This window comes from Vidua chalybeata, chromosome 1 (genome assembly GCF_026979565.1).
Source record: "Vidua chalybeata isolate OUT-0048 chromosome 1, bVidCha1 merged haplotype, whole genome shotgun sequence".
Taxonomy (NCBI): domain Eukaryota; kingdom Metazoa; phylum Chordata; class Aves; order Passeriformes; family Viduidae; genus Vidua; species Vidua chalybeata.
Window position 1 is genome coordinate 71358335 of NC_071530.1, and position 27284 is coordinate 71385618.

The 27284-nt window shown below is 42.7% G+C and overlaps 1 protein-coding gene across 4 annotated transcripts; it reads left to right on the plus strand.

The window, feature by feature from the left end:
- On the plus strand, positions 1–26724 carry RNF152 (ring finger protein 152). Of its 4 annotated transcripts, XM_053962655.1 has the most exons (3): positions 1–54; positions 1542–1633; positions 21947–26724. In XM_053962655.1, exon 3 carries the CDS (start codon positions 22139–22141, stop codon positions 22748–22750), a length of 612 nt encoding a protein of 203 aa, XP_053818630.1. In that variant the 5' UTR covers positions 1–54; positions 1542–1633; positions 21947–22138; the 3' UTR covers positions 22751–26724. The 4 variants fall into 4 exon arrangements, with proteins under 4 accessions (XP_053818630.1, XP_053818614.1, XP_053818622.1 ...); XM_053962639.1 differs by lacking the exons at positions 1–54; positions 1542–1633 and adding an exon at positions 19508–19761; XM_053962647.1 differs by lacking the exons at positions 1–54; positions 1542–1633 and adding an exon at positions 20643–20942.
- The last annotated feature ends 560 nt before the right edge of the window (positions 26725–27284 follow it).

A 27284-nucleotide genomic window follows, 5' to 3' on the forward strand; every position in this document is an offset into this window, starting at 1 on the left:
TACAGAGGACTACCTGACTGTTCTCAAGACCTGCTGGACAAATGCACTGAACCAGTAAGAACATATTGAAGCAATGCTGTGTTTTGTGCCTGTGGTATCCATGGATGAGTGTTGGGTTGCGTCAAGACCATCTTTGCTTTTGTGTGACACGTTGGCCTTGTGCTGGCAAAGGTTACAGGGTGGCATTGGGTGCCTGTTTGTCCCAGCATAATGTTCAGCATGATGTGCTTCCTCCAGCACAAGATTAGCTTGGCCTTCTGGCTGGATTTTGATCCAGAAGTAAACCCTGCCACCAGGGGGTGAGTACAGCATGGATGTTGTACACAGTATTTCACTATGAGGCCTGCCTGGTTTAGTGGTGGCCAGCACTGAGTCCAGAGGAGTTGTTTCCTTTTCAGCTGTGCTTGGTGTAGGCACAGCATAAGCTAAACTTCCCAGCACAGACAAACATCACTTAATTTCTCCTCTTCAAAGGCTGTTATTACTTGCTGCTTTTTTAATTTCTTCCCCCCCTCCCAGTGACACCTTCAGTAATGTTTCATTGCCATGCAAAATGAGGAAAGCACTTTGTCAGCAGCCTACTTCAGGCAGAGAAATTTATATCTTTGAGAAGCATATCTACAGAAGAGCAATTACTCAGATCATCAATATTTATATAGCAGATAATAGACATCATGGACAAGATGAATATTGTCACAAGAGCAATAGCTGCCGGGGGGGGGAAATGCAAAATATAATTGCTAGATTTCTTTAAATGGGATAATTATTTAACTTCCAAGTGATTGGTGAAAATAGCTTAGAGTCTGAATTAACTATTGAGTGGGAGTTCATCTGCTTCTAGAAAGCACGGAAATGCCCCCTCCTGTCTACCCTCAGTTCACACAGCGAAAGCTGCCTGATGTATTGTCCCTTGCATGTGGTTTTAGCTGAAGGCAGTAATGGTGCCAGTTTCTGAATGAGGAATCATATAAAATAACAATAAAGTAATCAAGCAGCTTATTCTGAAAATTAATTTTTGTTATGTCTGCTGTGGATGGACAACACTTCTGGCTGAGATGGAGACGCAGTCACACATGCTTTGATTTTAAGAGCGGAACCCCAGTGCTCAGGGAAAGGTGGCCGTGCTAGGTCAGGTTTTTTTACCAGAGCTTTGCAGCATCCTGCCTGCCAGCTGATGTGCTGCTGGCTGCCTTGGTGTTGCCTGATTGGACAGGCAGCCCAATGAGTCCCTGTCTGGCCTCCTGGCCGGAGGGACAGCCCAGGTCATAGCTTCCTGTTTGCACAGGAGATGTAGCTCCTGAATTCTGCAAAGAGAATGCCTCCTCCCACCCACCCTTTTTAACCTTTTTATGACACTGTGATTGTTTGTGGGACTTTCATTCAAAGGCAAGAAAAGCTGCTATCTTGTCCTGGTTTTGAGATGTATTAAGTCAAAAACTAAAGCCTACTGCATGTGGGCTGTTTGCTAAAGATAATTTATTTGCTGACTTTTTTCTTCTGCTTGTGAAATGCCTCTGATTAGCTCCATTTTTTCTTTATAGTGACTAACTCTTCATGTGTGACTTCAGATGAATATCTGAAACCCTGCACCCTCTTGACTTCTTTCAGCTGAGGGAGAACAGTGGATGGGAAGGTACAGTACTTGATATTCAGTATTTAGCTTAGTTGAGTTCACTGTCATTTCTAGCATTAATCACATGGTTTTCAAAACATTAAAGCAACTTGGGAACATTTGCAACAGAGTTGGTCCACCACAAAAAGTACAGCAGTATCAAGCCTCTGGGCTCTGTGTACTGTGGGATGCATATAACAAGGCTTCTTGTGCAATGCCCAGAGTAAAGCTGGAGCAAGATTTGCAAAAGCTGGCATCCAAAATCAGGAGACACATGAACTGGCTACAAGGGAGGATCAAGATGAGGACTTTTAAGTCAGTATTCCTCTTTCTGTTGCACAAAAATCAGCTAAACTGCTCCTTTGTATTCCTTCCTGGAGTTAGGTACCTTCTGTTGAGTTGTAAGCAGTGGAGGAGCTAGGGCTTGCTATCTCTGAGTTAGGTCTGATACTCAGCCCAAAGGAAGCTAAGGCTGAGTTCCCACCTTTGTCTAGCAGCTTTTGGTCATGGATCTTTTTCTCTTCATAGGTAAACCTATTACACTACCTAGATTCTAGGCCTTTTTCAAATTAATTTTTAATATAAAATAAGTAAACATTCATTGGAGTAGGGACAAGGAGCTTCCTTCACCTCACAATCACTTTTCCTTTCTCACCTGGATATTGAATTATGCACTTCAAAGTGGAATGGGGTTAAGGAGGAGGCATTGGTGAAGCTCTCCTGAACAACTGAAATTCATGGTACTTGAAACTTTAATCTGGGAGAAGGGAAAAGAATATTGTAATTTAGTCAAATTCACCCTTACCGAAGAAAAGTTTCTTTCTACTGTGAGCATACCCAGGTTCTTGTGTGTGTTCACTGAGTCTGCTACTGGCATGTGGCTTGGGGAAGTCTTGACCCTGTTGCATGCAGCTCAGTTTGAGCTGAAGGCATGTTTGAAGCTAAATTTAGACCAGCTTAGATCTTACTATTGCAGGTAAAGCTGAGCTCTCCAATAACATCAGTATTAATAGTTTAGATGCTTGTTTCAGTGCATAACTGCATTAATAGAGGTGGTTTCTAAATTGCAGATCACAGACCCAGTATTGCAGCTATGTGTGTTTCAGCTTTTTCTAAAGTAGCACCCCCTAAGCTTTTTATGATGGTGGTGTAATCTTTGCTGGGAATTTAAACTTGCAGTCAACAGGCTCACTTTCTTAGTTACCTTCCCCAGATGGCTTTGAGGTAGCCACTCTTGAGACTCTGTTGAAAGACTGTCTGCAAAAGGGTTAATTTAAACATTACCATCTGTCTGAGGTTCTGCCTTGAGGAAAGTAAGACTAGATACCTCTTGGAGAGACTACTGCATTTCTCAAGCCAGCCCCTTACATAGGTGAGCCAGCCCTACAGCAGATGCATTCATTGCTCCTCCAGGTGCATTGCAGCTTGGAATAGCTTTCTTTTCAGAGTAAGGAGAAGAACAAGGGGCCATTGAAAAGAGCAGGTTATCAGCACTACTGATATGCTAGATTATTGGATTGTGTTGAAATAATGAGTTTTTTCATCAGGCTTGATTGTTTGTGACTAGTTCTCTGAATAGTTTTTTTTTTGTTTTATTTTTTTTTGGTTTTTTTTTTTTTTTTTTTTTGGCTTTTTTTTTTTTTTTTTTTTTTTTTTTTTTTTTTTTTTTGGCTTTTTTTTGTTGTGGTAACTGTCACAGAGATCCTGGAGATGATGAAAAGGATTGCTTTCCCCTCATGTTTAATGAGGTACTTGCTATGTTTTGGCTGTCTTGTCCCATTGCTAAGCCCTGACGTATTTATATTCTAATTTGCGGATGAGGTATTAATGGCATGAGGAAATGGTGTGTTTGCAGCATCCCGAAGCCATGAGCCTCTCTCAATTCCATTCCACTTCAGTGTCAAGCACTGGGGCACCACCATGAAGACTCTACATCAAGGCCTTTCTGTCAGGCTGGGGCAAACTAGCTAAGGCCTCGAGAGGTTTTGGTGAGTCAAGTGTGTAAAGATCCAGTCCTGTGTAGTGATTTTCTTTTAAGGCAGAAATGGGAAGAACTGCATGGTGAAGAATGGGGTCAGGGATATATTGCTAGAAAGCTTCAAGAATGTTCTTAGAAAAATCGCTCCTCTTTAGCTTCTGAGCAGTACAAGGGTGAAGCTGTTTGCCTCTTCAGTTGGTTTTAAGCTGGTTTGAGGATTTGCCCTGCATTGCCTTCTGGAAGAGTGTTTCTGCATCTTAATTTTGTCAAAGTTCATTGGTTTATTTGATGGAGGGACACTGCCCTCCTCCCCCCCTCCGCCAAATCTCCTTTCACTGAAAAATAGAACTGAAGGGTTAGATTTAGGAATTCTAGCACCATACCCCATGGGAACTGTAATTAGCATACTTTATTTCCTATTCTTCCCTTGGGGTTTGGCTTTATGGCTGACTTCCAGCTCCTCTTTTAAAGTTTAGTTGCCATTGTGGTTATGGGAGATGCGGTCTAGCTGGGAAGCCCAGTCCCTCTTGGAGGTTGGGAACAAGGGTCATCTTGTCTGCAAGTACCTTGAGCTGGAATAAGCAGCATTTCACAGTTCTGAAAATGGACTACCAAATTTCCAATATTTAGTAGAAAGGCACCACTTCCTTTAGTACAGGTGGTGTAGCTGTTCATTTCATATAATTCATAAAGTATTAATTTGAAAATTCATAAATTTTCATGAAAGCTCATTTTTCTCTATTTTTAATTAATCATCTTGGCTTAATTTGCAAGCACAAAATACCACTTTTATGGGCTTGTCCCACACTAACTGTGGTACTAGGATACTGAAATTAGTTGTGAGTTCAAAGTGTAGCGTGTAGGGGATGTGATATGATTTACCTGAGGAGACTTCTTGTTTGGCATAAATATTTCTGATGTGGAATGGAGATAGACTGGGAACAGGAATAAATTACTCTTCAGACTTCAGATTTTACTTTCTGAAGTAGGTAAGATTCCCTTCTTGAAATAGAAATCAGCAGAAATGCTGGAATTGTGTTAATTGAACAGACCGATAGTCTGTGGAGTAGATGTGTCAGTATGAAGTTTAAGGATGTGTAAAAGAGAGAAGCTGGTCAGCAATAGCAAATCAGTTAGAATTCAGTGAAGTTGTATTGCTTACAAATTTGCTTTCAATAACCAATGAGCTATTTTTACGAGGACTGCTTACAACTGCTACTTCTATGGTTGGCTAATTAGCAACCCCCTTCAGGGAGAAAAATGACCCTCCTGAACGTCTTCAAGCATACAGAAACTTGGATTTTTTTAATCCTCTCAATTTCACGGTGTCTTCTGCCTTTCAGCTTACAATCTTTTGCAAGCTGCCACTCTCCCTGTTTGTGTGACTTCTACAGAAAACACAAGTAATAGTAGCTGAAAGGGAATTATAAAATAGATCATGAAATATAGGGCATGTCAGGATGATTTCGAGGTGGTTTTAAAAAATCCAGTGGTTTTCTTCTTTGAAAGCTTTTGCTGAATGTTTGAGATTTAGCCTTCTTCCTCTTTCTCTAAAGGTTGGGAAGGTCTGTTCCCCTCAGACAGCACATGTCACATGTGTTGGCATTTGGGAATTTGACCACAATGGTTTCTCTGCTGGAAGGATTCCTGGGCAAGTCAGGCTCAAATCTGCTCTTGAGAGCAGTTACTGTGAAAGGAACTTCACCCAGCTCAGTGGAACTGCTTTGTATGGAGTGGCCAGCAGCAGAAATAAATTCTGGCAGAACTGGACCTAGGCTGGTTATCACAGCTTTAAAAAAACCATACGCTCACCTACAAAATGTCTGTGATACATTTCCTTAAACTCATGTATAAACTTATAATTATATTCATGCATAAAATAAATTAACTCATGCTGTCATACTGGTGCTCCTGAACATCTTTGCAAAAAGGCAAAGGAAACAAGTGAAAAGCATTTTGGTAAGAAAATGTGCATTTTAGGAGTTTATTTTGCCCCTATTCAAAAGCAGTTTAGGGAAGAGACTCCCTCACATTGATTTACCTCTTGGAGTCCTGAAGTACTGTGCAGATCTCTTCTGATGCAGCTGCATCCCTGACACAAGAAGGTGTGAGCTGGGCTATTTATGGTAGTGAGGACTTACTTGAAGAAAAGTTAGAATTGTGTGGGATACTGGCTTTCCTTCCTTATATCCTTATGTTTGGAGTTAGTGTGGCTGGCCCAAAGATAAGTAGTGGTGTTTGGTGAGGGGCTGTGGAAATGTAATCCCACAACTACAGGAACTTTATGATTTTAGCTTTTGGAGGAGCTGCAGTAAAAAAACCTGTGTTAAGGGTGGTTATGAAATGAGAACAGAAAAACTAAGGATCATGAACTGGCAATTTTAAGAAGACAAATCTACAAATTTGTCCTTTAATAAAATTATAATACTGTTGCTTTTTCAAATGAAGAGGGACACAAAGATCCATAGCCTGTACTTGTGCATTTTTAAATCAGGATATAATGCTGAGTTGGAGTTTTTCAGCTCAGTCCTTTAAAGTCTCATTTTCTAGCATTCATGTTGATTTCTTTTGTGTCATTTCAAACAAGATACAATAGCAGTTTTCCATCAGCAAAGGCCTGTGCATTTCAGTGGCCTTTACTGCTTTCTTTAGAGGGGTTATCCATTCAACATATGGGAATGAAAATACTTAATGATTTTTTTTTCTTAAAGAGGTCTTATGCCTGTATTCTTAAAATTGTACAACTCACACCTGTGTCTTGCACCTGCGTTCTTTATTTTGAGGCGCCTGAAAGTCTGCTTGCAAAATCTGAGCTCATTTGCAAAAATCAAGCTAAAAAAAGAATATAGGTGGATAAAATTATTGTCTTTAAAGCAAGAAGCTTTTATTCTAAATGTTCCTCCTTTGGTCTCTCACCCCTATTAAATATATTTTCTTCCAATTTGCACAGAATCACATAACTTGCAAAGGGGTTGACCCTTTTCATATCTATTGCCTAGTCAGAGCCAGAGAATTTTGTGTGCTTTTCTGAACCCACTTAGAATGCACTTGCCTGCTTTTTGCTGCTTGGCAACATTAAAGCTCCTGAGAATCCACACTAATTGCAGTGTCCTCACTAGAAATGGAGGTTTATTGCACCTAATAGCAAGGAGAATACTGAAGCCTCATCACCCCTTAGTTCTGCTTCCTGATCAGATGGGTGGGATATTGAGGAGAGTGTCCATGCATCTGTTAGGGGACATCTGTGGAAACAGAAGATTCAAGTAAGTTCATTGAGCAGCAACTGTGTGACTGTGAACTTGGAAATACTTCTGGTATTAAGCAGACAGTTAACACACTTCATTGCTGCTCTGTGTATGGGTTAAGTTATGCTTCATAATTTGTCTTCCACAGGTGAATATTTTACGGTCCACATCTACAGTGAGATAGCAGCTAGGAAGGCAGACAAAGCGTGAACAGTTGCCTCATTCTTCTTTCCATCCTGTCAGCCCATCTTTGTCTATTAAAGATAACTTACTCTAAGAACATGTTTTGAACAAACTTGTGTGCAGAGCATATAGTGCAGTATTGAGCTGCATTGTGCCTCTTTCAGTGGGTGATACTAATGCACCATCAAGAAAAAAGGTGTTTATAGCTTGTGAGGAAATGAGTTTGAAATTCTAAATACAAAGGAGTTCCCTAAACACAATGGATGTCATGGCACTGATTGTGGGGCCTGTTCTGCAAGAAGGACACATTACTTTGGTTTCATTTGTTGTTCATATCCACAGATATGACTGTAAACTTTTCCAGTTTTGTGTCTATTTATATTTGGGGTCAATTTGGAGGGAGGGGGGCAGGGAAATGCCACTGATCCACTGACATATACAGGAGAGGAAAGGAAATTACTTCATGACAGATCTTTTCTGCTATTTCCACATGAGTAGATGGATCCTATGGTACAGGTTTGCCTTTAAGGAGAGTTTAAGCAGTAAATACTTAACTTATTGTAAGAGGGCTAGTTATTTTCCATGTTTGTGTAGCTTTAAGGTAATTCATAAAGACTTATGATAAAAATGCAGGCTTTTTTTTTCCCACCCAGTTGTATGAACCTTCAGTACTTTTAAACTCTAAATTTTTCGAGGGTAGAACAATGAGAAAACTGCATCTTTGTCAAATGAAGCAATTCATTACCTCTCTAAATGTTGACTGCTGTGCTTGATGGCTAGACTTGGACAAAACAGCTGTCTTACAGTTTTTCTTTAAAATTTCATTTTCTAAGGGAATGGCACAATCCTTCTGGGTTTAAGGATACCTCCTTCTATCTCCCTCAAGTTGCACAGTGTTTTCAAGAGCCTAATTTTGAACACTGAAGGATTGGGAGTGTTTTCAGCAGGAGCAAAGTAAGCGATTACTGTTGAGAGTTGGATGGGAGATGCAAAGACCAGGGGGGCTACAGCTCTTTGAGGTGAATTTATATCTTCTGGCTGCTGAGACATCTAGATAGAGGCTTTACTGACAGTCAGTGTTCGTTTGGAAGAAGTGCTGGTGTGACTGATGCTGCTGTGGCAGGAGTGCGAGTGTTGGGGCAAGGCAGAAGGCTCAGAGCAGGGTGGGTGTCTTCACCTGGTGCCTCGGGGAGCCATCTCTAGTGACACTTCCTAGCCATGCAGGTGAGTGCTGTAGCTGTTCTGTGTGTGTAGGGCACAGCTAAAAATAAACACAAAGAAGCTGGTCTCCTAATTGCTGGGGTTTATTTTTTGTTGGTGGTGCTGTCTTAAAGCAGTAAAAACCAGCATTATTTCAGCTCTGTCCTGTGTTGGGAGGAGTGTAGGAGAGTGGTGGAGGCAGCAAAATGCTGGCACTTCTGCATGCACAAGGTGGGTAAGCCACTGTAGGTGCCCTGTACCTCGGTCAGGGAGCAAATAATGAGCTCAGTGCTTTGGGTGTCCTTTGGATGTGTCCCTTACTTGCTTCTAGAAAGATCTGCACAAGGTGCATCTCAGCATGCTGCTGCATCCCATCCAGCACCAAGGTAAAAGCTGGGAGACTGGCAGCACTTTTCCCTGCTGTTTGGGAGAGGGAAGGTGGAGACGATCATCCTAAACCAAACCTCCTGAAGGGTGCTAAAGGCGTAGTGGGCCTCCCAAGCAGAACTGGCTTCGTTGGTCCCATGAGCCCTGGTGCTTAATGGTTTGTATTCTGGTGTGCTACCTGCTGACACCTCTCTCTTTGCTTGCTCTTTTCTAGAGGCAGCTGCTCCAGAAGATGATAACACAGAGCAAAGAAACATGAATGTTAATAATAGGAATAACAGTACTAATTATTTGTATTGATCTTTACATTATTTTTTAAATCATCATGGTACTTATGGATCCTGTTTATTGGCAAAGAATACACTCTGGCTGGTGTTCTGCAAACTTGGCATGAAATAAACTGGCAGAGGCTTCATGGCTTAAAAAACAGAGAGCACAGTGTGAAGGAGTGGTTTAAAAAATAGAAAATGATTTTTCCAATCCATGCTGCTATTTGGCAAAATATGAAGCATTTTTTAAAATTTATGGCTTGCTTTAGTAAAATGTTTGTATCATTTCTGTGGTTGGCAAAATACCCCCAAAGGCAGTAACTATTCCATTGAAAGACACCTGACAGTGAAGGCACTTAGGCAAAACTTAAGAAAACACTGACTCAACCCTAAAAAGTAAAAAATACGTCAGTAAAGTGATTCTGAAAACCTTTTGGCTGTAAAGCAAGAGATATTGTAGTTTGTGTCACAAAGCAGATCTTGGTCCAAAGCTGAATTTTTTTCATCCCACTCAAGAACTTGTTTTGGCAGTACAAAAGAGGCAGTTTTTGATTGTTTTTTAACACTGATTTTGCATCTGTGGGTCAAAGCCTAAATGGGTGTTGTCAGTGTGGTGCCTTTGGCATCAGTTTGGTTGTGTGCGTTGGCATTGCCAATGTTCAGTGTGCCACTGTAAGACACAGATACAATGCTATAACAGAAATTAGGTAAAGAGCTCAATTGAGTGGAAAATGGTCAGATCTTGCAGATATGCATAAAGCTGTGTGTATTCACACCATGTCTGAGATAATCTCATCCAGTGCAACACTCTAGACGTTTTCTTTTTCCCTTCTTTAGTGAGCTGTCCCTAAGGCACCTCTTTGGTTCCTAACTGCTTCAATGTGCTGTTGCATGGAATAGAATCACAGAATTGTTTAGGTTGGAAGAAGCCTCTAAGATCATCGAGTCCAGCCATTAACTCAGCATTACCATGTTCACCACTAAACCATGTCCCCAGGTGCCAGATTTCCACATCTTTTAAATACCTACAGGCACAGTGACTCCACCACTTCCCTGGGCAGCTTGTTTCAGTGCTTGGCAATCCTTTTAGGGAATAATCTTTTTCTAACATCTAATCTAAGCCTCTTCTGGTGCAACCTGGGGTCATTTCCTCTTGTTCTGTCACTTGTTACCTGGGAGAAAAACCCAACCTCCACCTCACCATAATGTCCATTCAGGCAATTTTAGAGAGTGATAAGGTATCCCCTGAGCCTCTTTCTCTCCATGCTTAACACCCCCAGCTCCCTCAGATGCTTCTCATCAGACTTGTGCTCCATACCCATCACCAGCTCCACTGCCCTTCCCTGGACAAACCTCAATGTTCTTCTTGTAGTGAGAGGACCAGAAATGAACACTGAATTCAAGGTGAAATACATGTTGGAAATACATGGTAAGGTTTCTCTGATGTAAGGCCTCAAAAGTAATTAATGAGCTTAGGATGTATGCTGGAGAACATTGGGATGAGTGTGACTTCCTTTTTTTTTAAGAAATCGGTGAACTACCTGTATTTTTGCTGTAAGATCCTTCAGATCCTTTGCAAGAAACACTTGTAAAAACCAGCAATCCTATTGACCATGTGAGAAACAACTGCTCACTTTGAAAATTTAAAAGGTTTATTAAACCTTGACAAAAATACAACAAAAGGACTACATAAGGAAAAATTTCCAGCACTGGGAACTGCCCTCATGAGTATCACGTGGCGGGTTTGTCTTCAAGATGGATGCTCTGTCTTTTATACCTCTGGGGGGTTGCATCAGCCAACCTTGGCCCCTCCCAAAGTCTGTCAAGTCAGCTCTTCTTTGCCATTTATCGGTGGAGATTGCTTTCTTGTAGCTTGATTGGAGGCCAGGTGTTGTCGTGCCATACCCCCTAAGCAACAAGCTTTTTCATTCCCACCTGCCCCATGGAAGAGGCACATGTGTGAGCCTTCTTTCTACCTATCTTAGACAACTCAGGCTGTCTGATGGCAACAGTACAGGGGGGGGAAAAGGGAACTATGGGGAAAACTGGGGACATCTAAACTACAATAACATAAATATACATCACTAAAGCTTTTCTTAATAGTCACACAATAGTCATCCCTTAATTGCAAGAGCCAATCATCTCATTATCCATCTACAACAACCACAGTCCTCTTCAGCTTTTGGTCACATTGTGAAATGTAACTTGTATGTTGAAAATGCCCCATGTTGTGATCTTATTTTTAAGCCAACAGCCAAAAAAGCCAAATCACCATTATTGGAAGCACACTTCCATAAAACTACAGCTGATAGTTCCAGCTGATAGTTTCAGTGTATCTCATTTGCCTTTGTTAAACTAGGAAAGCAAAAAAAGTCATGGTGTATCACTAGACTTAAACATTCCACATTCAGTAGTAGAGCAGTGTGAGATACACTTCTGGCTCAGCCAGTGGCTAACCATATCAGAAGAAAAACTATTCCAGAGTCAGTACAAAAAGCTTTGTTTGTCCTTTACATTACCTTATAAAAAATTTCTTCTGCAAGAAAACAGTCAGACTGAAATGGAAGTTGAAATGAGCTGACGTCTTAATGGAAATTTCCATTTTTGCTGAAGGAGAAAGTATTTGCATAATTTGATCTGAAACTGCCAATGAATTTGTTCACCTCAAAACTTTATTTCTTTTTTTAGCTCTAACTCTCATGCAGAAATCACGAGACTGGCCTGCAAATCAGAGATTGAAGTTTAGGGGTCTTACCTAAATGGGATCTGAAGTTCATGTTTTCAGGCTTTTCTTCAGATAAACGGGACTAGCAGCCTTTTTTTTGCAGAATAGTGTCTTGATTGATTGTCCATACCCCTGTGAGCCTAGGACTCACTGTGGCCATAGACTATATCAGGATTGTGATGATGTGTTGAGCATTAGCAGCATTATGCTAGTTTCTTTGTCTACGTTTGTTGTGCTGTTACATTGCAAGGACTGCAGAACCAAGCAAAAAATTAAGAGGTGTGAAGCAGTTTGCTTCGCTTTGATTGTTTTGCTCTATTGTGGCGTAACACAATCCTTTCTGAGCATTTGCACTCCTTCATACAGCAAAAATGCTGTAAGCTGTTAGCTTAAGTGCTGCCAAATGGAGGGTATTATCACACCAGGATGTTTCACAAGCAGATTTTGACTGGCAGAAGTATGATGGGTGATGTCTGGCCTAAACTTTCAGACTCACTGTAAAGAATGAAATTCAACATAACAAAGCTTGGCAGGTCTGATAAACTTCATGCAGCTACAGGAGTGGCTCTTGGAATTCAGTACCATCTCTGCGAAGGAAAGCAACAGTAGGTTTCACATAATGTGGGCAGGAATAGTTCATCTTCCCGTGCCTGAGCATTTGAGCAGCCAATTGCCAGTCCCCACTTGTAGCGTGTCTGCCACAGCAGAAGGGGTAGCAGCCCTGAGCTCAGTGTCCCAGAGCTGTAATTTATCTCAGCCCACCGGAGAGGGTTGTGGTAGCACTAACCTGAGTTCTGATCATTGCCCTTGAGAGAGAGCACTGCTTTTTTTTAGCTGCAAGACTACTTCTGTCTGAAAACAGTGCTGGTTCATACGGTGGAGAGACTGGGTGCAAATCCCCTCACTCTGTTCTAGGCTTCATTCTAGAAGTCCATCCTTGGGAGTCTTGTTTCTGTCATGGGCATGCCGATGCCCACGTCCATGGGCATGGAAAGAGCCAGGAGCCTTTCCTGGTGTTAGTTTGTTGTCTCACCACTAATCTGCAGTTTCACCTGGTGGTGCTGGGGCTCTGTGTGACTGTGTGGAGCTGGTTGGGATAGTTGATGTGTAACCAGTTTGTTTAGTTGCAGCTATTTTGGGAAGGTTATCATTGTGTTTCTTCAGATCACACCTTTTCAGCGAGGTGTAGGGGAAATAAAGATGTCAGCACTTGGCAATTACCTTGATCTGCCTGTGGCTTCTGGCAGGGGTTCTGTATTGATGGTGTTGATGGATCGTGTGTTAAGTATGTAAATGTGCAACTGACCTCAAGAGCATGTGTCATCCCGTTAACTTCCCTGGCTAATATCAGGTCATGTGCTTCATAACTTGTCTGAACTGGAACCTGCAGAGTGCATAGTCACAGGTAGAAACATGCGGTTTGGAAAAGTATTGGAAGTAATTATTTATCTGGTATAGCCTGCTGCATCTCTTTGGAGGATTTTACCGGTCTAAAAACAAAGAGATAAATCATGAAATAGGAAATAATCAATATTATGCAGTTCAGGCTTGATCTAACTCTGCTTGTGATCCATATTTTCAGTGAGAGTTGGACTGTTCCCAAAATCCAGGAAGCGAGAGTGGTATTAATATTACAAGTTGACAGAATGTTACAGGGTGAATGATTAGTTTCCAATAAGAAAGGAGCTTTTGGATCAGTTCCAGTTCCTTTTGGTGTAATCTGCAAACCTGAATGACCAGTGCTGTAACCTGGAGTAGCTGTAGCGCTTATCAGAGGCCAAAACTTCATGAAGATCATGATTTGTCTGCATTATGAAATGACAGAGCCATCGACCTTGAGGAGGCATATTACTTGTCTACCTTCCCCTCTCTTGTGAAGATGAACTCCTGGAAGTGGTGGTTTGGTGTTGGCACAGCTGTTTCTCATTCTCTGCTGATAAACAGGGAGCTTTACTCCTTTGTGCTGCCTGCTTAGAGGATTGCAGGAGAAAGGTAAAAAAAGGAACAAAGCTCCCTGTGCCCTTCTAATCTCTTTCAGACATTCTTCTACCAGTTAAGATGTATGAAAGAAGAGAATTTCCTTACTTATTGTTGTGGGACTTTTAAGAAAACATTTTCCAATTCTTTAATTCCATCTATTTCAATGTAAAAGGACGTATTACTTTGACTCCCCTAGATCTGTTGTGCTTTTCCCCCTGCTTTTTCTGAAACAAAAGGAAACAACCCCTTCCTGCACTTGAAGAAAACAAACCCCAGGCCATCCCAGGCCTTGAGAGCAGCCATGTGGAGGTGGGTCACATACTCATGTCCTCAGGGAAGCTGTGCTGGATGAGTGTAGAGAGCAGAAACCATGTTAAGCACATGGAGGGGGTGGTACAAGGTGGGGGCACAGAACAGACACAGCAATTAAAACTGTCATTTTAAGGGCTTTTTTTTCTTGAGGCAAAAGTGAAACTGAGTTTGCAGTTTTTGCATTGTATAGGCAGTATATGAACATGTGAGCATTGATTCCTTTCCTTACTTTTTGGACCCATAGGCAGGTAGATTTTATCCTAGTTTTAGCAAAATCACTCAATGACTTTACAGAGCTGTAGTACTCTCTCCTCTAATTATAGACTAGTGTCTTAATAGACTCAGTCACCCACTCACCTGTATCAGTGAGAAAAGTCTGCATTTGAGCTTTATTTAAAATTACATTTTTTTGATGGTGTATTTTGTAAGTCTAATACAAGATCCTCAGGGGAGGGAGGGAAGAATCTTTTAATCAAGTTTCTATTTAGGTATCTGGCAAATTCTGTCAATGGCAGATGAAGCATAAAGCTCTAATGGGAGAGTAAAATTTGTAATTTAAGTGATCAGGTGCTTCATGCCTCTCTCAGCAGTTTGAATGCCAATGTAGTATGTCATATTGCCATAAGTGAAAATCCCTTAGAGGATGTTGCATTGCATTTGAAAGCTCTTACTGAGTGTGCATTTAGCACCAGTAGCTCCTCCCATATTTTGTGGGATTTTGGCCTCATTGACTTAACTTGTGACCTCGCTTTAAGTTTGGGAAGCAGTTTCTAAATCTGTCTTTGCCAGCTACCTAACCACTTGCCCCTTATGTCCTGGTCATAAATAGTTACTGGTGTTGCTTTTATTCAGGCTGAGGGGTAGAACTCTTTTCACACCACACCTTCCACTGGCATTCTTCACGGTGTTGGTATGAATGGCAAATGGATCTCTCACTTGGTAGTGGAAAAACCTGGCTTTTCATTCTTCTTGTCCTGGGATTTAGAAGTGAGTCAGGCATAATTAAAAGCAGCCAACAAAACTGAGGAAGTGCTAATGGCCCTGCAAGCATCGTGCTCAGAGTGGGCTGTAGAAATGAGCATCATCCCCTGCTCATCCCCTGGGATGCTTTGAATGCTGGAGATTCTGTTTATTTGCAAAATGTTAGGAACCTTTTTGTGTCCTGCACTGGAAAATTTTCAGATGTGGTATGTGTTAGGACCGCAGTCAGGTCTTTAGTGCACCCCTCATGGGAGAGAAGGGAAACTTAGAGCAGCAGGAATGGTGAGAAGTACCATCACACTCCTTTTAGCAGGGCAAAGCTGCACCTGGAGGTGCTCTGCTAGCATGGAGGGGGACTAGGAGATTTAGAGAACCATAGCTTGACAATTGACCTTGTCAAAAACCTGCAGACATATCAGAGTTGGGCTGGTGAGGAGCAGATCATGCTCCCATCACCTGGCCCCTAGGATCACCTGCACAGAGGACTGCTGAGAGGCAGGGAAGCTGTCCACTCTCTTGTCTCTGCCTGACTGAAATGGGCATATTTCTGTGGAATATTTTAATTTGAGATAATGTTTTTCACTTGTAAAGTGCCTCATGTGAAACTGTCTGATGAACATAGCATACAGAACAGCTGTACTGTTCTGCCTCAGCACGATGAAATGTTTGCTGACCTGGCATGTTGCAGGTGATTAGTAGTGTTTGCTCTTGGAACAAAGTGCAGCATATCCTGGTCATATTTGACCAAAATAAGGTCTTTGGAGGCAGGGAATGTGGACGTGTCAAAGTTTGCAGATAAAAAGAGGGAGCAGCACAGCTGGTGATGTGAGATGGAACATGGAGCAGCATGTGAGCCTCTTTGTGTTTTGTCTAAACACCAAAGGCTGGTGTTTTCACCTGATCTGTTTTTGCTCCAAACCCATAAACGTCTATGTCTCATTACATCCTGTAGGTGACCTTTCTGCCTCTGTCTCCTCTTCCTAGGGCTGGCTGGTGACAATTCCCAAGGTAAATTCTGTGGAATGATACCTTGCAACTAGGCTCTTCTTTTGTGATCCACCACTGATTTCTCAGCTGCCTCAGACGCAGGACAAATTGGTGTTCTGTCCTATGTGTACTGTCGGGATCATCCACAGCAGGTTCTCTTGCTGTCAACATGGATCCCCTGGTGCTGGTTCATTGGATATTACAGACTCATATATCACAGCTTCACTCAGCTTTATTTTTTTGTGGCTTTATGCACCCAGGACTGTGTATACAAAGATGCTCATCTTGGCAGGGGCTGGGTTAAAGCTAAAGGAGCAGTGATAGCTTGCACTGGCTGAGGCTTTGGCTAAATTAAAATACTTTCCTTCTGCAATATTTCTTTGCAATTGTGAATAATGAAATGGAAAGGATGGTGGGTATAGGTTGCCTGGCTTACAGGAAGGTTCCTGGAGAATAGGTAATTCTGGAGAGAAGAATGGATTTACTTTGCTGTTTTATTGTTAGTTTTATGTTCCTCAAAATGCATATAGTCTTTCAGTTGTAATCTGCACGGTGGATGAACTGTGCCTGTGGAGATACATGGCTTTTGGGGCACAGGCTCTTGTGTTTTTCATAATCTGTGAAAAAGCTGATATGTTTAATGAAAGCCCTCCCCAAATCGCAGGCATACATACCATAGGGATGCTGCCAGCTGAAAGAGGTGGGGAGAAATGTGTAGGTTTCTGAGCTGTATTGCTTTGTTGCAGAAAAGAATCTGTCACCTCTGCCCTGTGGCTTGTGAGGTGAAAAGTAGTGTTCTGATGAAATTGTACTAGAACTTTGAAGCAATCTGGGTGGTGCTTGCATGACCTTGGACCAACAGCTTTGTCTCTCAGCGCTTCTTTTCTTAGATAATGAAAGAATATAATGATGATAATACTTGTCTCTTAACAAGGATGTTGTGATGAATAAATTAATTGTTCATTGTGCTGTTCTCAGTTACTATGGTAATTAGTGCTGCAGAACAGCCTAAAAATAAATAAGATCATTTAGTGAAGGATATTCAGGGGAAATCAGGTAGTACATCCTGGGCATTTGCAGTTAGCCCAAGTGTGTTTTGTCCAGACATGAATTTGTGAAAAACGTTCAGCAATGCTGAAGTTTTGTAGCAGAAATGCTTCCAATTATCTTTTTGGAGGCGGCTCTAGCACACATTTCCTTCTGTATTTGTGGGCACATGATTCTTGCAATTAGTTCTCCTATTGAGAACAGCTCTCCCTCCTCACCCCATCTCCTTTACAGCCTAAGGGCACCTGGAACGAATGATTCTTTCTTCTTCATAAATCATACATACTCAGTAATACTGCCAAAGAATTGGTAATGTGTTTGGGGAGTTTACATAATGAACCTTTCTTGGTAAAGGTGAAGTATTGTCGATGCACTGCCTTGCTGCAATTCTGTTACATCCTTGTTGTATGGCAAGTAGACTGCCTAAATCCATGTGTAAGTCTGTGCAAAGTTTTTGAGTCTGTCTTTCAGTGATCAGTTAACTACAGCAGCATGCCCCAGAGCCAGCCTTTTAAAATGTTATATGATGTTTAGTCATCTGTGAGTTGTATTGGATTCCACAAGGATCACTGAAGTATATTTTTGGGGTTTTAAAGTTAATATAATTTTGGAACCTAGTAAGTTAGGAAATATGTCTTAAGGTACTTCTGCGTCCTTCAGTGAAGACATCACCCCTTCAAGGCTCTGGTTTCCATTGCATAATATCACAGGGGCTATCCTTACATAGGAATACTATTGTGTTGCTGGGCAAGGATTTGCCATTAATTACTGTGTTCTCTGACTTTACGTACAGCTCTGGGCTTGGATGTTCACTGTCTTCCTTTGCACTGGGTTCCAAAAATAGCTGTGTTTTGTGACCTGGCCAGTTTGTAGTTCGCATTTGTGCAGAGCAAACTTGTGCTTTCTTCCTCTCACTGTCACAGCTACAGCAACGTTCATCTGTTCACCTCCCGCAGCACCTCCCCACATTGTGTTGGGAAGGCGTCAATAGTAAGAGCATCTTCAGGATGCTTCTTCAGGAGCATCTGCTTCTTCAGGAGTAGGAAGCCGATGCCTTGGCATTCCTGGGCTCCTGCTCACCCAGATAGAGAGAACTTGGGTGATTGCTGTGGCCTCCAGCGAGGTACTGGCAGAACAGGTAGCACGACTAACAGCTGAAATACTTCCTTTATTCTTCAGAGCTTTACTGGTATTGAGTCATACAATTTGAAAAACTCATGGCTTGTGCAGAGGGCAGCCCAAATCAGCAAGGAGGACCTTTGTGCCATATCCTCAGCCATCTGGCTGCCGCAGGGGTCATCAGCTTTGCAGGTTTCTCCCTGGGTTTCTGTAACTGCTTGTGAATTCCTCTCCTTGCCAGCCACTGGTAATCTTGTGGATATTGGGCAGACGTAACAAAAAGGAAAGAGAGTGCAGGGCAGGGAGAGAGGCTTCTTTTCTGTGGCCTGTCTCTTCTTGTTGCCTTTGCTCCTGCTGTGCCTTTCTGACACATGAGTTTCGGATCTTGTGGATTTTCATTTTCAGTTAGTTATTATTTGTGTTACAGGTTAGATCTCAGCCCTGAAGAGCTTCCAGTTGCTGTCAGGTTTGTGCCAGGCAGTCACTGCTTGTAGCTGCAGTTGTTTCTGTGGTTCACTGTCATAGTCTCCAGTCCCTGTTCCACATGTGTGCCCCATTCATACATACACATGTGCTATCACTTTTGCAGAGACCTGTGGATATCCCTGACATTGTTTTCTGTTTTTTCTCCCCACTCTGTTTTCTTCTGTCAACAGTCCCCTTGCCCACCTTGGGTGTCACTGTGTGATGAGTGCAAATGACACAGCAATGGTTTTGGCCGATCCTTGATGTCAGCTGTGTCCTCACATGAAGTCCTGGCTCCCTCTCTGTCTTTGTGCTTGAAGCACAGAGAAGAGTCCAGTCGAGTGAGCCTTGAATGAGCTGTTCACCTGTGGCAGCTCAGCACCTTCAGCTGGTATGAGGATGCATTGAACACAGACTAAAGAGCTTGGTCTTCTGTCCAAGCAGAAACCTGCTCTTCTTGGCATAGTTATTAAAGTGAAGTGGTAGAAGAGTAAGTACTGAGAGCTCCCATGGATTTTTCCTTCTTAAGTATGTAGTGCATATTTTTTCAAAATGATTCTTCTTCTAGATGATGGCTTGACTTTCTTTTATCCTGAAACTGAGCTGTGGCAGAGTGCAAGAGGGGTTGTATGGTTGGAAATAAAGTTACATTGCACCTCTGAAGCTACATGTCCAACCTTTGAACAAGGCAATGTCAGCAAAGGTCAAGGGGTTAGATGGCTGTGGCTACTCTTTAACTTGTCTTTAGTTATGTTCTGAAGGAGTCATACTAACCTGTCTGCTTACTGGTCATTACTGCTGATCCACACCTCTGATTATTATTTGAGATGTTCTGGGAAAGTATGAGCAGTTTATGTCATGTGGGTGGTAAACCCAATCCTGACCTTGCAGATACACTGATTTACATCTGCAGAAGCAGTACCTCCACTCTGTCCTTGGGCCGAGTAGTCACGTGAGAGTAGGTTTAGATTAGATATTAGGAAAAAATTCTTTACTGTGAGGGTGGTGAGGCACTGAACAGGTTGCCCAGAGTAGTTGTGGCTGCCCCATCCCTAGAAATGTTGAAGACTAGGCTGGATGGAGCTTTGACAAACTGGTCTGGTGAAAAGTGTCCTTGCCTGCAGCAGGGGTGTTGGAACCAGATGATCTTTGAGTCTCTTCTGTGATATTCTGTTAATTTCTGAATTTCAAGGCATTGGGATTTTTTCTTGTAATAATACTGCAGTATTGTTATACCTGAGGCTTTTTTGACAGATTGGCAGATAAAGCAGGTAAGAGTTGTGTCTTGTACTGTCTGAGATCGCCTTTGACTTGGATGGTCTGTAACTGCAGATTTTGCATGGGTACTTCTGTGCAAAATGCAAATCTGCTGGGTTGGTTGTGGCTGAAAACTGGATCTGGTGGCTTGAGTGATTCTTTTCTGAGTTTCTGTAACTGATTTCTATTCTGGCCATTGTCTCTTAATATAATTTTTTCAGCCAGAAATTGCCCAGCATCATGGATATCTCTCTTTCATTTTTCTCTTTCAGCTGTATGCTAGTCTATTATCATGTCAGCTCCTTTCTTGATAATCTTCCTTTGTGTGTGCCAGTACCATGGGGATATGGAGATAGTAATGGATAAGGAAATAAGGAAGATAAAACCTCTCCTCATTTTCTTCTACTTTCTCTCAGTGTGGCCTGCACACAGATGTGTAGCCCCTTCTGCAGCAGTGTTCAGCTCCCCAGCACACGGAGTATCTGTTGATGCATTTGCGTAGCATGGCACTGGTGTGAAGCAGGTGTCCCATGGGCTTCATGATGGTGGGGGTCTCTCTTAGCAGTGGCCTCTGTGCCACATAAAGCATCCCAAAAGTGCTGGTGGACAGTGTGTGCCAGTTCCCCCTGCAGCCATTTTACGTGTTTCAGGAGTTCCTGCCTTCTTAACTGCCCCCTGCTCCCTCCCGAGTCAGGATTATCACTGCGTGTTTGTTGAAGCATCTTGTGAGCCAAAATCCACTGCTGTTACAAAATCAGCAAGCAGGGCCAGTTCTGCCAATGTTGGTGAAACCAGTCATCAGAATCTGAAGAGATGACGTGAATTTTGTTTTCCCTACTCAAATACTGCCAGAAGCAGGGTACAGGACAGTGAGGTCCAGAGCACTGTCCTGGGTTGCAAATCCCATGTCTATGCCTGCCTTCTCTTCTTAAACTACAATATTAGTTTTTCTGATATCATGCATTGATTAGTATGTTGCAATCTAGTTGCTATAATCTAGAGAGGAGAGCCAGAAGTTATTGTATAGAAAGGAAGAAGTCTTCTGAAAGCTGTAGTTGTGGTTGTGGCTGTTAGCTCTAGTCTGGAAATAACATTGCAATAAGAGAAGATCAGAGGTTACCCTGCAGATATTTTGGGGTTTCTTTATTCTCTGGAAGCAAATTCAGGCTGATACTTCTTCAAACACAGGAAGGAAGTAAGTGTAAAATGTTGTAAAATTGTCACCTCTTCATATTAATTGTGTTGGAGTGACCAAAATCAAACAAAGCTGAACTACGCACTGTGCAGGTAAACACAGATGCCTTCTTCTTGGCAAAGATGTAAGTAATAAGTGGCAAAATGGGAATTGTAAAGGGAATCCCTTTATAAGGATTTAGAACAAGATTAGTAACAATTTGCTTTTAATTCAATGCATTATCTTTCTTTCTGTTATTATTCTGTTTTATTCCTGTTCTTTGTGGTGTTCAGTGGTCCTGGGTCTAAACAGAGCCTCTTGTCTCGGGTGCGGTTTTCATTAGTGAAAGAGTTTATGTTTCAGAGGACCATGTTCAACAAACTGCTTGTGTAACTGAGCAAACAGTTAATTTGACTGAAAATGATACCCTTCCTTTTCATTATGTGCAAATGTAGGTGTTGCAGTATAGTTGCTTGGTTGCTCATTTGTGCACAGGCACAAGTTCAGGAGCCTGTGGAAATGTTTCCATTTAAATGTACTTTTTCTTTCCCTCACCTTTCATGCAGACTTAGCTGTTGAGCCAAATAGCTAAAAATCCTCAGAGATTTAAAGGATTAAATGAGAGCAATTGTTTTGGTGCAAGAAGGGCTGAAAAGTCTTGAAAGTATGACAAGAGGTTGTTGCTGTGGGACCTGGCTAGTGAACTATACAGCCACCTCTGTTATGGGCATAAATATAACTGTGAGTGGTGGACTGATGGTTTGATGGGGGTTTGATTGCTGGGAAAATTAGCGGGAAAAAAAACCAAAAAGAGACCTAGTGATGGTACTGGTGATTGACCTGAAGTTTTGCCACTGGGCTGTTTGGTGAAGGTGGTGGGAAGATGCTTTCTAGTGAAGGATAACAAATTTTTTCTCTCACCAGATAACAAAGTCAGTGCTAGTTTTCATTCTCCTTTGGCTGGACTCTTCTGTTCCCACAGGCTCCTGTGAGTAACCTGTTCTTTCATGTTCTTTTTGTCTCAGGTGCTGAAAGTTGCAGGCCAGAGGTTTTCCTGTGCTCTCCATAGCTGCTGCCTGGTGCTGCCCTGAGGAAAGCAGTGTTGGGAAGGCAGGTGCTGCCCTGAGGAGAAGTGGGGGGAAGGCTGCTACTGCTTGCCTACAGGGTGTCGGGGCGAGGCTCACCACAAGGCCTGCTGCGCTTCCCTGCTGGCCGCCATGGAGACCTTATCCCAGGACTCTCTGCTGGAGTGCCAGATTTGCTTCAACTACTACAGCCCCCGCCGGCGGCCCAAGCTGCTGGACTGCAAGCACACCTGCTGCTCCGTGTGCCTGCAGCAGATGAGGACCAGCCAGAAGGACCTGCGCTGCCCCTGGTGCCGTGGGATCACCAAGCTGCCTCCGGGGTACTCTGTGTCACAGCTGCCTGATGACCCCGAGGTGATCGCTGTCATCGCGATCCCCCACACCTCGGAGCACACTCCTGTCTTCATCAAACTCCCCAGCAATGGGTGCTACATGCTGCCCTTGCCTCTCTCCAAGGAGCGGGCGCTGCTGCCGGGAGACATTGGCTGCCGTCTCCTGCCCGGCAGCCAGCAGAAGTCCCTGACGGTGGTGACGATCCCCGCAGAGCAGCAGCCGCTGCAGGGCGGCCTTCCCGCCGAGGCGGGAGCAGAGGAGCCGGACCGGAGAGGCGCTGTGAAAAGCTCCACCTGGTCGGGGGTGTGCACTGTGATCCTGGTGGCCTGTGTCCTGGTCTTCCTCCTGGGCATCGTCCTCCACAACATGTCGTGCATTTCCAAGCGCTTCACGGTGATCTCCTGTGGCTGAGGCGGCGGGGGCTGTGCTCCCCCGGGGTCAGGTTGGGTCGGGTTAGTGGTGGTGGTATTGAGCAAGACAATTCTGTGCAGCTTTCCCCAGTGACTGCAGGACGCTGTGCACCTGGGCAGTGGTGCCCGCCTGGCTGCGGCCCCCGGAGGGGTGGCATCAGGCCTCTCGGCAGCCTGCGGAGAAAATCACATCCCATGTCTGGCGGCAGTGGCACTGAGGAGGACTGCATGCGTCACCTCAACCATTTATCAAAGAGACTGCAACTTCACAGTGATCCTTTTTTATTGTGTTATGAGATTAAAGACCTCTATGTAGCTGGTTATACTGTGAAGTATACAGTACGGGCTCTTCTTTAAACACAGTATATTAAAATCAAAACTGCTCCACATAGGATTAAATGAGAACTGTATGAGCTGTTCAATACCAGTCCACACATGCATTATTTTTTAATGAGGGGAGGGAGGGAGACTTGTAAAACGGAGAAATCATGTAGCTGGTAAAGCATTTTATATGTTTTAAACAGCACATTAATTAAACCAAGTTAGGGAGTTGTACAATAGTTTTTAAAAGGTAGCATTTTACAAGCAGTTATTTCCTTCCTTGGTGTCTGTTTTTTGCTTCTGTTTTTCCCCATTTCTTTCAACTACAGGGAAGTGGTACTTCCAGCATCTTTTATTTGAAGGAGCTTTCAAGAAGGGATTCAAAGTGAGGTAGAAAAAATACATAGAAAGTGCAGTCAAAACAGTTCTGCCTAACCAGCTTTATGGGAGGGATGGCTTTGTATGGTAAACATTGGACATGCTGTTCCACCTCCAGTCTGGCTGCCGACTTCCTGATGATCTGGCCTTCATAGCCTTTAATGAAGAAATGGGTCATGAGAAGGCCTGGGACTCCTGCGAAGATGTGATAACATCTTGCTCTTAATTTTCTTTTTCTGCAGGTTAGGTTTCCTTAATTGTTTTTGCGGAATTTTGACCTATTTTGCCTCCCTCTTTCCTAGGAGTTGCAACTGTGCACTAATGGGTGGTGTGGCAGAGGTGTTGCTCAAAGAAAGCTTCACCATCAAAACTGAGACCATGGACTGTTGTATGCAGTCATCTAGTAAGAGGCGGTGATGTATCTCGGAGAAGAATCCAGGCCAGCCTAACCTCTTACTGGGTCGGCCACCACTCCTAAACTGCTGTGACTGTCCTGGTGTCAGAATGTCTGGGTGAGCGTAACAGAACCTCTTCCCATGTTTCAGTCTTACTAGTGCTGATGATTTCATAAGGACAGATTTGAAAAACAAGCACAGTAAGTGTCCCTCCCTTTCATGACAGTCTCCTGTGACTGTCATGAAACCCCAGTCATTTGCAGTTCACTTCTTGGGAAGAGCCAAATTCCTGAATGTTCACTGCATCAGCACCTTGCCCTAAGCAGTCCACTAGCTTTAGTAGTACTGCTCATAAGTAAAATAGAGCCCAGTGTGAATTTGGGTATTTGGCAAGTCTTATTGCTGAAACTTACATGAGATTTAGGGATTGGATCAAGGGGCACATGGCAGACCTTTAAAAAGACAGAAAAATCTGTTGATTTGCACTGCTTCTTTTTGTGAGTACAAGGCATAACCTCCCTGAAGCGTGTCCTCTTGTTGTCTACCTACTGCTCTTTCTAATTCTTGGAGATTGCTGAATGCCGTATTATAACATAGTTTCGACTATGCAGTGCCCAGGTTGGCTCCATAGTCATCCTTGGTTTTCTGGTTTTGTCAAAAAATCCGGTTGCTGGTTCACAATAAACATTCTCAGCTCACACTTTTGTCAGGAACATACCTCTGACTTCATGCTGGATTTCTTTCCTTCCCTGTTTCTAAACCACCATTTTCTTCCTTGATTTCCGTTAACAGAAGAATGGAATATAGGGTGCTTAGCTGTGATGGTGTGTGTTTGCTCACGTATGGAGAGGAACCATTGTGCTGATTTTTATCTACTGTCATATATATGCATAGCACAGGGAGAAAAAAAAGTCTTCAGATAACACATTTAATGCCTTTTTTGTGCAAGGCCCATGTGCAATATGCCTTGAACCTGGCTTGCAAGCGTTGTAATTACATGGACACCTCTCCACAGCATGTTTCATGTGGTTGCAGTAGGGAACACCAGGTATTCCCAAATGTCTCTTGTGGACGTGCTCATCTCTTGTTGCCAGTAGCTAGCCAGATTTGTACTGACATCCATGCTACGCTGCTTATTGTGTAAAGGAAAGCCAGTTCACAAATATCCTGCCTTTTACAAGACTCTTGAGGAACTGACCAGACACAGGACTTGACCCTCTACTGCCTTATCCTGTAGCAATTGCTGGGTCTACCAGAAGCTTATGGCATGGGTGAAAGATGCTCTGAGAACAGCGCTGGTGCATTTTGCACCAGCTTCTGCATTTGTATATCTGAGTTATCAGTGAATGCACAAAACTGCGAGGCAGTCAAGGAGCAGGTCCTGGTGACACAGTGGTGGTAACGTTACCTCCTTCCAGCCATACCTGCCCGACTGAAGCTTTTGAGGCCGAGGATTCTCTGACATTGCAAAGAAAGGCCCTCTTCATCTCCATATGGAGAGTGCAGAATAAAAGAGGAATCAGAAATTAGGTTAAAATACCGCACTGCATAACACATTATACAACAGGCAGACCTGGAGTTTATCCGGAATTAATGACGTTAAGTGTTATATTAGCAGAATACCATCCTGTGCTACATTGTTTGGTTAATATGAATTTCCTGTACTTTTGTGCCTGCTGAAATGCATGTTTGACCTAATTTCTGATCCAGACATTTGCCTGCTCACAGCCTTGTGTAAGAGCAATAAGTAAAACCTCAAGATTTTTGCCTGCGTGTACGCGCATGGTGTGTATGTTCCTTCCTTTTTATAAATAGGAGTTCTGGAAAAGTTTTTGTTCTGGCTTTAGACTGTGACTAGAATTTTAAATTTGCAGCTGTCATATATGTTAGATCACCTAGCTTTTTTGCTGACTTGTGTAGAAATGAACTAAATAGTTTGTTGTAATGTACAGTGTTAAAATGTTTCTCAAGTATGTCAATAGTCATACTACTTTAAAAATGCAGTGCAGTCTGTCCTGTTCCTTGGTTCAATACCTGGCATTAAAAAGTGATACTGCTAATTTTTTAAATTATTATTTTAAAAAACCAGCCTTGTCTTTGTAATCTTTCCTTTGTGGAGAAACACATTTGGACTTGTGCCAAAATCATCAAGGTTCCAGGTTAGCTTTTGTTTTCTGATGTCCGATAAGAAGTCACTGCCCAGTTCCACCAAAAAGAAAGACAAGCTTACTGTAACCCAGTACTGTTTGAGAAACCAAAACTTATGCTAAAATGTGTGGGTAATTATTCAAGCACCTGCATTTTTAGAGCACATTACTCTGTATGAATGTGTATTTATTTGCTTGTTTAATAGGAAAGGTGTGTGTGTTGGGATCCAGTTTCAGGTTTTTTTCCTGGATGGTCCCAACTTCTATTGTTGGCTTGTGCTTTGCTGGCAAACAGACTTTAGGGTTCACTCTGTGAAATTTTGTTTAGTGAATTTTAAAAATTCAAAATATGCAATTTTGGTATGCAGGATTTTTTTAGGAAATTGTGTGTTCAGTGATTGTTCATGCTTAACCACGATGTAAAGGAGCCTGTATGTTTTGTAAACATGGAGTAGTCATGAGTCCAAAGTTTCATCTTTACTAATGAAGCTCATTCTGAATAAAACGTTAGCAGGAAAAGAATGTTAGCAAGTGAATTATGGTTCCTCTGTTATTTGCCATCAAATGAAGAGTGGAAGGGAATTTGGCAGAATTGCTCCATATTTTATGAGAAGGTGGCTGAAATTCATCACTCAGTGTTTAAAGGCAATGTGTGAAGTATGGGTTGTGGTAAATAGTGAAAGGGCATTCATGTTTTAATTAGTATGGAATACAGAATTATAGCTGATGACTACTAAGCCACAAAACTTTTTTTCTGTTTTAATAAAATTTAAAAATTTAAGTAAATGCTTTGCTTGTAGGAATGAGGGATTGCTGGGCTTCACTTACGCTTGCATTGTGCAGACTGCTACACTGGTTCCCTCTTGCCTTGAGCCCCCCATCCCAGTCACGTGATTGCTGGAGCCATGGGCAGCCAGCTCTTTTTGATAGTGCAAATGATTCTCTGGAGTAGGGATGGTTGATATTACACACTGATTTTTGTTACATTCACAGCAGGGCTGAACCAAAACCAAACAATTAATACATGGTCTGAGCTCTTCTGTAGATGTCCCAGAATCAAAAGCTCCAGGCACCAGTCTGTCATGTAAATTGAGTCAAGCCCGCGTTTTCTGGATCTTTTCACAACAATGCCAGGGAGCAGAGGATGTTGCTTCCTCCCACTCATGAGAATGGATCTGTACCCACCATCCATAGCCAAACTAGCCCCAGGGAATGGGGCCTACAGGCATGAGACACTTGCATGAGTACTGCAGGAGATGTTTGCATGTCAAGTAAACACCTCTCATAAGTGTTG